Source organism: Syngnathus acus, chromosome 4 (genome assembly GCF_901709675.1).
Source record: "Syngnathus acus chromosome 4, fSynAcu1.2, whole genome shotgun sequence".
In the NCBI taxonomy this organism is placed as follows: domain Eukaryota; kingdom Metazoa; phylum Chordata; class Actinopteri; order Syngnathiformes; family Syngnathidae; genus Syngnathus; species Syngnathus acus.
Window position 1 is genome coordinate 4,304,144 of NC_051090.1, and position 11,917 is coordinate 4,316,060.

Consider the following 11,917-nt stretch of genomic DNA (forward strand, 5'->3'; position numbering starts at 1 on the left):
ACAGTTTTTTATATTTCATTTATACTTGGTTCGTTTTACTTACGTTTGTTTTTATTTATATGGTTATTTTATTGATTTGTGCTATTCATGCCTGGCCTCATCACTACCTTGAAAATTCCAAGAGATATATAGAGATATAGTTTGTCCTTGTTTTCATTTTGTTTATGTATTCTTTTAAGTAAATGACAGTATTCGTTGGACGCGTGTGTGTGTGTGTGTGCGTGTGCGTGTGTGTGTGTGTGTGCGTGTGTGTGTGTCTGTGTGTGTGTGTGTGTGTGTGTGTGTGTGTGTGTGTGTGTGTGTGTGTGTGTGTGTGTGTGTGTGTGTGTGTGTGTGTGTGTGTGTGTGTGTGTGTGTGTGTGTGGAGGGGGCTATATACGGCCCATACTTAACTACATTTGTTGACTTGTTATGCTTTCAGCATTTCACAGAATTAAGATAACATGTTTATGTATTCATCCAGCGGACAGGTACAGTTCATGACTTCTTATTGTGCACATGAATTCACACAAATAAATGTAGGATGACATACCAAGGCAAGAGTACTTGTCCTGTGTCAAAGTTTAAGTGACAGACGCCATCTAGCGGTCAGTATTGACAATTTCAAAGTTTGTTCTGCTTAAATTTGGTATTTTTTCGTATGCACATCAATTCAACGCCAGTCACATTTGTGCGGGTTTTATTTTCAACAACCTAGGTTTGTGAGGTTATGGCGCTCTCTGCTGCTCATAAGGAACTGTGCAACAAAGCCGGCAGTGCATTGACACTGAAACTAAAATGGGGTTTTAGCACCCGCTCTTTGCATTTGTGTCCTCCTGCAAAGTACAACCACAATAACAAACGGGCTGATGACTGTTGACACCCACTTGACATTTTTTAGGTTGAGGGTTTGAATCCGGGTCTCCTATGCAATCAGTGCTGCATATCAAATTATGTAATTCTAGATTTTACAGCTATTCGGGACTAAAATTATACATTTTATTATTTTTAAAATTTAGTTTTGTATTTGTTATACTCAATATGATCTCTCAATGGGAAATTGGATTGACACTCCGCTGTATATTGGAGATGCGATTTAGTGTGTTATTATTTTACGTGGAGGCTTAAATGTTGAATATAGTAAATTAAACAAAACAAATCTAATATTTTCTCTTCCATAAAATAAAATAAAAAATTGTGTAGGCCTACGTAATGAAACTGTGAAAAGTGGAGCGCCATTTAGGTTAAAAATGCTTTATTTCAGACTGCTGCACTGATAAAACCTTTTTTAAAAATAGAAATGTATTTACATCGAAATAAAAAAAAACACCATTTTCCCCGAGAAGATGTCAAGGAATGTGTCAAAATCTGAATGGCTTGGAAAAAAGTGGAATGTTTTCTCACACGGCTTGATCCTTTGCTGTCAAACTATCACGATAAAATAACGAGAATTTTGGAATCCCTTATAAAATGTTCTTCAACCAGGTTGTCACATGTATCGTTCCAGTCCCGATGCAAAGTTGGCCTGTCTCATGTAGGAGTTGTTGTAAGTGTTCATGGAGCCCGAGAGGCCCAGAAGCTGCTCCGTGTGTTCCGCGCAGGAGCTCGGTCGCAGAGAAGGCAGAGAGAGCCTGTTGCCCGGGCAGTATACCTGAGAGCTCCCGGGGGAGAACCCGGTTTGGGTCATACCGGTCAGGTTGGGAGGCGATGCCGGGGAGGAGTAAGGGTACCCCGGGGTGAGGTTGGAGGAGATATTGGAGGAGATGTTTCCGTTGTTTCTGCTCAACATGTTGGCGGACTGGTTGACGGTTTGGGTCTGAAAGCAGGCCGAAGGATCTCCCCCGGTTACCGAGCAGCTGGAGGTCATAGCGGCCAGGTCTCCCCCGCCGAGCCCCTGCAAAGCTTGTGGGTTGAGTTCCCCGACCGCCTGCGGGCTGATGATGTTGTCGATGCTGAACATGCGCGGCTGCGCCTGGCACACGCCGGCCGACGTCTGGTAGTGATGCAGCATGGCCGGGTGCTGGGAGGAGGCCGCGTACCCGGACCCGATGCCCGCGTACAAGGTGTTCGGGTATGAAGGCCTTCCCATCGGGGTGGGCGTGAAGGCGCTGGAGCTCTGCACGTAGCCCGGGTAGGTGCTCACATCTGTGCGTTTGAAGCGCTTGCGCCTCCGCAGGAAGCTCCCGTTGTCGAACATGTCCTCAGCGGCGGGGTCCAGAGTCCAGTAGTTGCCCTTGCCGGGTCTGCCGGGCTCCCTCGGGATCTTGACGAAACAATCGTTGAGTGTCAAGTTGTGACGGATGGAGTTCTGCCACTTCTTGGAGTTCTCCCTGTAGAACGGGAAGCGCTCCATGATGAACTTGTAGATGCCGCCCAGTGTGAGCTTCCTCTCGGGGGAGTTGGCGATGGCCATGGCGATGAGAGCGATGTAGCTGTAGGGGGGCTTGCCCCGCTGCACCGGCCTCTTCCTGCGGCGGCTACCGGTGGGCATGTGCTCCTGATCCGTCTGGCCTAAAACGACCCCGTCCTCGGCGTCGGGACTGTTCCCTCGCGGCTCCGACTTGATCAGGACGCCGTCCTTGGAGCGGCCTGACAGCATCAAGGGGGGCAGCGGAGAGTCCAGACTGACGTTGGGGGACAGGACCACCGGACTGACCTCTGCGGGAGAGTGCTGCGTCTCTGCGGTCATGTTGCACATGCCAGAGTAGTACGAGTAGTTTGCCAGATTCATAGAAAATAAAAGAGTAAGCTGTCTATATTTAAAAAAAAAAGTTTTTAGAAAAATAGCCCGTGTCGTGTCCTCTTGTGTTGGGTGCTGGGTGTCATTCCAGGTGAGATGCAGAGGCGCTGACAGTTTTATAAGGGTGGGGGGAGCAATGACGCAACTAGCTCCCTGATGACGAAGCTGCAGCTGCACCAATTTTTTTTTGCACATTGATTTCATACTTAATGAATTATTTATTTGTTTTTCACCTGTTTGTTTGCATGGAACTAATTTGGAGCATGTCGTTTTTGCCACATAAATGCTGTAGCCTATTTTAAAAATGCCTTTAGATGAGTATTAAAAAAAGAAATATTAATTTCACAATTAAAATTGCAGTTTACATTTGGTCGACTGCACTGAATTGGTGACACATAAATGTTTTTACCCTTTAATTGCCAGACATTTTTAGATTTATTGTCACAATATATAAATAAAAACCACAAATTGTTCAAAATGCTCTTTTTATTTGTCCGTGTAAGTTTTTTATAAAGGGGATGGAATGGAAATATAAAGTAAAGTAGCATTTCAACTTCAAGGTCCTTCCCGCTGTGCTGCTCTCCCAGCATGGCGTCTGTATACTCAGAGCAGAAACAACAGAGCTGCTCCGTGCTACTGCAAACATGACAGACAATACGGCAATTGAAAAATAATAACAAGCCACTGAAAACAAGCAATTGAGCTATCAAAGCTTTTGGGGAAGAAAAGTCAATATCACTCCATTTCATTTTCATTTTCCGAAAGTGATCGTTAAACAGTGTTCTGCTCGGGGACAAGACATGTTGTCTTTTGGATTTTCGAGTGAAAACAGTTCCGCACACAACTGATATGAAGACAACAACCTTGAAATGCGGCAGGGCCGCAACGGTTCTAATTGATTGATTACTTAAGCAGATAGCTGATTTAAATGATATGAATATCTATTTCTTTGAGCAATATTTAATTATTTGAAAATTGTTTTGCAACTCCAATGAAGTAGTTTTGTATCACCAGTTATGTATTACAGCATTTGAATGCTATCGCTAGCCAGGTAGCTGTTGAGCTCGCTATCTCACGACTGGTGATGCCAAATAAATATGTTAAAAACACCTGTGAACTGGAGTAAAATATAAAGTTAAAAATCTGTTGCACTTTTGTCTTGACTTTGGTCAAATTAAATAGTTTTGTGAACTAACTGCCAGTAACTGGATTGAAAGAGGGAGTACAGAGGTGCAGTAGGGAGGCTCCAGTGTGGGTGCTATGGGAGGGGGATTAGCAAGAGGCTTCGGGCCCCGAGGCAGAGGGCCCGTTTCCTGGTCTGAGCCCCTGTTTGTCCTGGCTGACCTGGCAGCTCTGGGGGCAGATCCTGCTTGGATACGGTCCTGCTCCCACGCCTGTCTGAAGCTGTTAGACACTGGCTGTGAGTAGCTAGCTGGGCTTAGTGTTGTCTGAATGAGCAGCGGTCGAGTCGGGAGGGGGTCCAGTCATCTCGATGTTACTTTGAGCTGGCGGACAGAGTATGCGGTATGGTATTGTTGAATGATATCGGAGTATACTGTATGTAGTATCGAGACACAAAATTTGCCAATTTGCTTTTCTTTGAATCCTCCCTCCATTAGCAGTCATCCATGTTATAACATTGCCGCACAGCTGACTGACCCAGAGTCTCCATGAAATCCAAACACTAAAATATAAATTCCCAGAAATCACAAATTTAACTTTGAGTATTCCTAAAAGGACTTGTTGACATGTGATGCGAACCAGAGGACAAGAGATGACTGAATAAAAGTTGCTGAGTTAACACTTGGGAGCCAGTCATTCGAAAAAGTGGCTTCAGGGAACAAGGACATGAGGGAGGGGGGGGGCATGAGAGAAAGAGGCTGAATAAAAGAGTGAGAGAGTGACATGGCGAGAAACGCAGGAGAGAGCGCGGCCTTTTTCTTGCTCAAGCCCATCAAGTACGGGCCAGGGCTCCTGAAAACGCGGGGATTACCAGCCGAGCGGGGGCCGCGCTCGCCTAGACCGCTTCTGCACTGCACGCTACACTGCCCTGCTAAAGCACTGCACATGGTTCTCACACATACACACACACACATAGTCATGCTTGCTTGTATGATGCGAGTCTGTGATGTGCAAACTTTCACACAGCTGATCCAGAACCAGTCTGGGCAATGTCAGCACCTTCCCCCGAAAAATATAATTTAATTGATTCAAAACTAAAATCATAACATTTTATAACTTTTCCCAGCTTATGTGATACCTGATATCTTGTTGCTAGGCAGATTTCAAAGGGCTCAACCAGAATTGCCAATACAATTCTATGCTAATCGGAAAAATTGTCACGCAGCGGCGTCAGAGTTTGACCTCTACTGACATAGTTGAAGTCGACTTGTAGTTTCTGCTTGGACAAACGCCTCTAGGGGAACTCCCCTCTGACCCTCTACCGGCTGCAAGAATCGTCCGTGCAGAACGAGGTGACGTCCAACCGGGCTAAGCTGGCCAATTACAATATTAGGAAATGAGCGCCACGTGCTTCAGGTGGAAAATAAAGCTGCGAGCCATTTGACCAAAGCTGTGCTTTTTTTTCAGGTTTAGAACTAAACATAGAAATGGATTGGTCGTGCTTCTTGTGAGATGACGAGGTCCGCGTAATGTGGTTCGGCTGGCGACGAAAAGACCGCCGGTTGGTTTTTCCCCGCATAAAGCCGGCATTCCTGGAAGGCTATGTGGACCAGACGAGCAGACCGGGCAGTGATGAGTAATTTACCGCAATGGGAGGAGGGGCCAGCCATGGGTGTGGATTGTTAAATCAAATACACCCAGAGGTCACTTTATTAGGAACCAGATGATTGTCAGATGGTCAATTTGGGTGCTTTTGACCCCAGTTTCAATCTACAAGATGTCCCGAAGATAGAATATTGTCCTTCATCAACTCTGCTTGCCTCAATGAGCGGCGGCGGGGGCATTGCCTGGTGCTGAAAGATAACTCGGCCTTTACATAAATGGTCAACCTTTATCATTGAAATTCATTAAGTTGTAAAAGGTCAAGATGACTAACAAGTGTGAGTCGTCATACGTGTCGTCATCTTCATGTCATACAGAGCCGTGTTTCTCCACTATAATGCTACTTATCGCAATACTCGATAGTCAGTAGAAGGGATTTTCGGGATCCTTTTCCTCTGGGCCCCTCCCATCCCACACCCGCTGTCTTACCATTGTCTCCCATATTAGCCCAGAACAGCTCAGACAGGCGGGGATCAGAACCTGGTTTGTTCCTTAAGAAACGTACAAACACACATTTCCACGAAAGCAGACAGTGCATGAGGACTGAGAAGTAGCTAAGTAGATATGCACACATGTGGGAATTAAACGGATGACCGGCTCACTGATAACAGTGCATGGGGAAAAAAAAGCACCATTAACCAGTAATTTCCAAACAATAATTTCTAATTTCTAACAATCTGACATAGGTCGCCGAAGTGTATTCTTGAATTGTGAACACAGACCATTACACCCATCTAGTGGCAATTGCTAACCTGATTATGTCTACAATGAAAATATCAGCATGAAATAATCAGCGCTAATGTAAAATACTATATATATATAAATAAGTGCAATCAAATGGAAATATTTGAAACTATATACACAGAATACTGTCTGCATGTTTACAAGGTGCATGTCAAATCATTCAGTGTGCCTTTTATTTCTCATAATTATTAATGATGGATAAATAGGTGAATAATATTTGATGTGTTCAACGATAACACGATCTACGTGTCACAGACTAAAGGTTCCGTCAAAGGGTAGCGGAACTAAATGCATACTTCTTGTTTCCCGTCGACGTATAAATCTAACGGATAGGGCGGGCTCTTCCGAAAATCCAAAAACATGGCGTCCAGAAGACGAACCATTGCCGTAGACGCGAAAAGGTTGTTGTTGTTTTGTCTCAACTCTAGAAAATCAATTTATTATGCATAACGATTTCCAAGTTACTTGAATTTCTGTAAAGTGTAAACCCTTTCTTTCAGTTTAAGAAGTGGAAACGGCCCTAATAAAATCAACAAGAATGCAACTGCAAAGAAGCCCATTCAGCCTGCTTCCGAATGTAGGTGTTGGCTGAAATATATCGAAATCTGTGTAATTTTAATTCAGGTGTCATTTTGGGTAATATGGCATGTTACACTTGCACGTAATTGTCTTGATACCGCGCACACATCGTCTCGAGTAAGACTGTATTAGGATATTTGTCTCTACAAGCCTTCTACAAATGTCTATATGTTTGTATACGTTGTCGTTTTTGTTTTGGTTTTTAGCAAATGGAATTGTCCAGTCTCGATGCACGCAGGCTGCAGAGAAGACTTCCACTTCAAAGGTAGGTTAGTTTAATTAGATTGGCGATATGGCCACTAATTTAAATTCAATTTACTCAATTTTTACATTAACATAATGTAAAACAAGTTTTGCACATAGTCTTTTTCACTTATAAAGATAATTCCTCTGGTACTACCTAAACTTTCATACAAAAATATAGAAACAAATGTTTTAAAAAAATAAGCAAACATTTCTGACTTTATCATGACATTTCCTCTCCCCTGCACACAGAGTAACCCGGTAAACGGTGAATGTGTGAGTTCACCACAGAGACACGTCTTACCTAAACCCAGCATTTCCAAGGTAAAAATGGGCACCTCTCCACGATGCTCCATGGGCCCATCATCTTCTGGAACGTGTATGTAATAAATCCATCCACATTTTTTTAATACCGTTTGAGTGGCACCTTGACTCCACTTTTTAATTTAAAAAAAGAAATCTCTTTATTTAGCAAAAATTGTCTCATCTCGGTACATGCAAGCGGTTGAGAGGTCGTCTCTTTCAAAGGTAATAGAACAGACTGATGTCTTTTTTTTTTTTTTTTTCTCAAATACATAATGTGATTATTTAAAACACAGGCAAAAAGTTTTTTAATCATTCTAATTTTAATTCAAATTTCTTCCACAGAGTAATTCCCACAACAATGATTCTGGGAGTTTACAACCAAAGTTCTCGCAGCCTAAACCCAGCCGTGCTAAAAGCACCCCACCACAATGCTCCATGGGCCCGCTCGCTTTTGGAACGTGTATGTAATGAGTACAAAGAAATTTCCTTTTCTATTTTTCTTCATCTGAGACTAGAATTGAAAATCACGTTTATTCATTTTTTGTTAGTCAATTAAAAACGGATGCCTGCCTGTGATGGTTAATTAAAATCTCACTTTCAGCCAAGGCGTCACATCAGGATGAGTCTTTGCTCTTACGAAAGACGCTCTTGCAGTCCACCTTCTCTGACGGACACGGCTTGCCGCCTGATTTCGATTTTTCGGTCATCGGAGGTAAACTGAGTTTTCTACGTTCTCCTTCTAAATGAGACTGTCCTCTTACGGTGTTCTGGTCAACCTTGAAGATAAAACAGTGCACCAAACTGCCAACGAGACTGTGAGGAACCACGAAGATAACAAGAACTGCATCGAGATGCAAGCGTGGTCCTTGGCTTTTATCACTGCAAAGGTGAGTGCTGGACAGTTTGTGACTCAAGGTTGGGATTGTTTTTCAGGGGGTGGCAAAAATATGGCACGATTGAGTGTTTGCTTGACTTTAGATGGCGCATAACATGGCCAAGCTGAAGCCTGAGGCAGAGGCGAGGCTGCTGCACATGATGGAGGAAGAGGAGGAGCTGCACAGCAAGGTGATGGCCAAGAAACGCCAGTACCATCTCTTGGAGAAGCAGAGACAGGCCAATGAGCTTTTAGATCTGCAGGTCAGGAATCACTTGTGTGAGCACCGAACCTTGTTTTTATTGTGTGTTGACTTGTTTACAACAATGCACCATCTGGTTGTCCCAACAGATTTCTGCTTTGACTCCAGCATTAGAAACTATCCAACCGTTCACAGAGTCTTACAAGACTTTGGCCTCAGCCGTAGATACCACCCGACACGTTCTGCCCGTCAAGAACTTCCACATTGCCGGTGACACGCGAGAATTTCTGGGTTGGTGGCGTATTTTGTGTATTTTCTAGGCAAAACTTGGCAACCGGAGAAATGGTTGAAAGTAAATCACATAATTGCTTTCTCTAGATAAAGCAGAGGCTTGTTTGAAGGAAAGCGAGGTGCTTCTGAGAGAATGCACAGATGGAAATCACGAGGAGAACCGGGTCACTCTAGAGTGCCTTAAAGCTATCAAGAGGGACTGTAAGGAGATGCGTCAGCACTTGCCTGGGTGAGTACTCAAGCTAAAGACTCGCAAGGTTGCAGCTCATTGGCTTTTACTCAGTTTTTTAAAAAAATTCTAGTTTAGGAAAATTATTACATGACTAACAATCAAATGCTTTTTAAAAATATATTAAATTAGCTACGAATTGCCCTGAAAGTATTGTCTCCAAATATTTTAGATTGCTTTCGGAACTGTCCGAGCTGTCATCGCTGAAGTCCCGTCACAGCGTTTTAGTGCAGCAGGCTGAGGAGGAGGAGAAGCTGGGACCTGAAAAGCTCATGGAGCTCTGCTGCCCAAAACAATAATGTTGTTGGCTGCGTGGGAGGACGATGTATTGTGCATGCACTTTCCAATTCCACTTTGATGCACACTTTTTAAATTAATAAAGATTGTCAGACAATAAATTGAAAAGCAGTGAGTTGTTGAAACCTTTTGTCCAGCATTGTACATAATTTATAATTGATAAAGACAACATGTAGAAAAACAATTAATTTGCGCTTTAGAATCTGAATGAGGTGGGACGTGATGATGAGGAGACAGATTTGTCCAGTAGGTGGCAGTGTATTTTAAGTACCTGTTGTACGCCAACGGGAAAGCGTCGAAGAAGTATTTGTATTTACTTGTCAATGAACTGTGGCGGTGCTCGTCGTAACAAGTGAGTTTGTCCAATATTGTCACTTTCAAATGTTTTTTTTAAACCAAAATGTCATTCAGTTGGAGTCTCATATGTGTAGCATCCGACCGAAGACTTTGCGCGGCTATGAACGGTGACGTAGAACCATTTTGGTTGCTTACAAGCTTCATCCTCGTTAGAAGGCTAGCATACACGGCTATAAATAATTTAATATGGTGTAAATGTTCACCGTAGATAAACTCCCGTCATTCACACGAAGCTAGTTATGACGCAACTGCCTGATGAATATTCGCGCAATGTCATGTCCTCAAAGGAATATGACGTCAGTGACATTGTGTGAAAAAATGTGAAATAAAACATTAGTGCTTTGCACATTTGAGAAGTTGCCCTGTGATTGACTAGCAACCAGTCCAATTCCAGCTCACCCTCCACTCTGATTACAAGTTCTACAGAAAATGGTGGTTATATTGTGTCAAGTGTTATTATGCATCCTCCAAGCAGCTCCCTGCAGAATAATGCACCAGGACGAGGGGAAGGATGGCGGAACCAGGGACGTGGTCGAGGCCGCTGCAAATCCCACGTGAAAGACAAAACTGTGCCGCATGGAGACGATACCGTTCCCAAGGGTGTCTGCCAGACCATGTGTCCAGCGGGGGAGCTGCGCAAGCGAGAGTTCCAGAATCGCCTGCACCGCTTCGAGATGCTGGCGGGCACGGAGAAAGAGCGGAGACCCCGAGCTGACCCCTTGCGTGCCGTCAAGGAGTATTCTCGACCGGCGGCTGGGAAAGACTCTGCCAACTCCGCCGAGCTCCGCCCCCCTGCTGTGTTGCTAAAAACGGTGTGTTACCTTATTGATGAGGTTGCGGCATCTCCTCATCTGCATCCTTGGACTGAAGTGAGTGTTTTTTGAAAAATCCCACCCAGCCCAAGTTGAACACACTAAACATCAATTGTGTGCATACGTTGCAGGTATATAGCTTTGTTTTCGACCGCCTGCGCAGCGTAAAGCAGGACATGATCATCCAGAGAGCGCACGGGCCGGACTGCGTGGCCGTTTTGGAGCGGATGGTGCGTTTCCTCCTGTACGCCTCGTACCGGCTCTGCGACGAGCCCCTCCGACATTTCGACCCCCGCATCAATGACACTCACCTCCAAGAGAACCTGCGCTGGCTTCTCGACTGCTACACGCACGAAACCGGGCCTCATCCCAACCAGGAAGAGTTCCAGGCTCTCGGCTTGCTTTATAACTTAGGTGGGTTGTTTAAATTTGCTGTTGGCGTGTGTGAGTATAAATCACAGACGAGGTCTTGCAACAATTTTGTCCACAAATGCTTCAGCTCATCCATGACCCAAATGGGCAGAAGCAGAATAAGCAAATACAACACCTAATCACTGTCGATCATCCCAAGGTTCCGCTGTCGCTATGCAGCACATCATGGAGCTTCCAGCACCACTTCGCCACACCCCCGCCATCATGCTCGCCATCTCCATCAACCAGGCCTTCCTGGAGCGGAACACGGTTCGTCTGCTCCGCTCCGCCCGCCATCTGAGTTTTCTGCAGGCCTGCGCTATGCATCGCCACTTGACGGCGAGCCGCAAGGACCTGCTGCTGGTTTACAGCCACGGCTTCAGCAGCCGGAACTGTCGCTTCCCGCTGAGCGTGCTGTCGAAGCTCCTCGGCTTGGAGAAGAGTCTGACGAGCACGCTGTGTCGGGCGTGTGGCGTGGAGGTCAACGCGGATGAGCAGGTGGTGTTCTCCAAGACCTCCTTTGCTGAGCCAGAACAAGGGGAACGCTGCTGCTCTCTTTATCACAACATAGTGACAGAGAAGCATAAAGATCTCACTATTGGCAGCATCATTCATGGCCCTTTGACAAAAGACACAAGTTAACAATGAATCATTGTGATACTTGTTGCCAAACCCACCCAAATATTGAACATATCTATATTTTTATGGCATTATGGCTTTTTTTTATTTGCCAAAGCTATTTGTTTTTATTTGCACTTCTACATCTCTTGGATTTTGACTTTCAATAAAAGTTGTACAGACAAGCTGGAGTTGATAGTTACTCGGTATGCGAGGATTCTAATCTTGTAACTTTACTACTGAAAAATAGTTTTGCATATGCGCTTAATTTGTATAACACTTTATGAAGTATAGTATATACATTTTGAGCACCCCTGCTATATAATTTATATTTTAAAAATCGCAAGTATTTTATGCAAAATCTGCACAGTCGCCTTCTGTCCGCGAGATGGCAGTATACAACTACCACATATCTCTGCTAACCAAAAAGGAAACGACTGCCTGACCACAT

At 44.5% G+C, this 11,917-nt stretch overlaps 3 protein-coding genes across 4 annotated transcripts; 2 read left to right on the top strand and 1 right to left on the bottom strand.

Moving 5' to 3' along the window:
• Positions 1 to 1,333: 1,333 nt before the first annotated feature.
• Positions 1,334 to 2,710, bottom strand: foxe3 (forkhead box E3). The gene has a single exon (XM_037248753.1). The coding sequence runs from the start codon at positions 2,708 to 2,710 to the stop codon at positions 1,469 to 1,471; it is 1,242 nt and encodes a 413-aa protein (XP_037104648.1). The 3' UTR covers positions 1,334 to 1,468.
• Positions 2,711 to 6,548: 3,838 nt separating this feature from the next.
• haus8 (HAUS augmin like complex subunit 8) lies at positions 6,549 to 9,383 on the top strand. The gene is made up of 12 exons (XM_037248750.1): positions 6,549 to 6,648; positions 6,748 to 6,824; positions 7,033 to 7,091; positions 7,322 to 7,448; positions 7,542 to 7,597; positions 7,718 to 7,835; positions 7,977 to 8,087; positions 8,159 to 8,262; positions 8,354 to 8,512; positions 8,601 to 8,742; positions 8,830 to 8,971; positions 9,144 to 9,383. Exons 1-12 carry the CDS (start codon positions 6,608 to 6,610, stop codon positions 9,268 to 9,270), a joined length of 1,263 nt encoding a protein of 420 aa, XP_037104645.1. The 5' UTR covers positions 6,549 to 6,607; the 3' UTR covers positions 9,271 to 9,383.
• Positions 9,384 to 9,560: 177 nt separating this feature from the next.
• Positions 9,561 to 11,657, top strand: sac3d1 (SAC3 domain containing 1). Of its 2 annotated transcripts, none has more exons than XM_037248755.1 (4): positions 9,561 to 9,620; positions 10,101 to 10,494; positions 10,569 to 10,851; positions 11,009 to 11,657. In XM_037248755.1, exons 1-4 carry the CDS (start codon positions 9,592 to 9,594, stop codon positions 11,488 to 11,490), a joined length of 1,188 nt encoding a protein of 395 aa, XP_037104650.1. In that variant the 5' UTR covers positions 9,561 to 9,591; the 3' UTR covers positions 11,491 to 11,657. The 2 variants fall into 2 exon arrangements, with proteins under 2 accessions (XP_037104650.1, XP_037104649.1); XM_037248754.1 differs by having other exon boundaries at positions 9,572 to 9,620; positions 10,098 to 10,494.
• Positions 11,658 to 11,917: the final 260 nt, after the last annotated feature.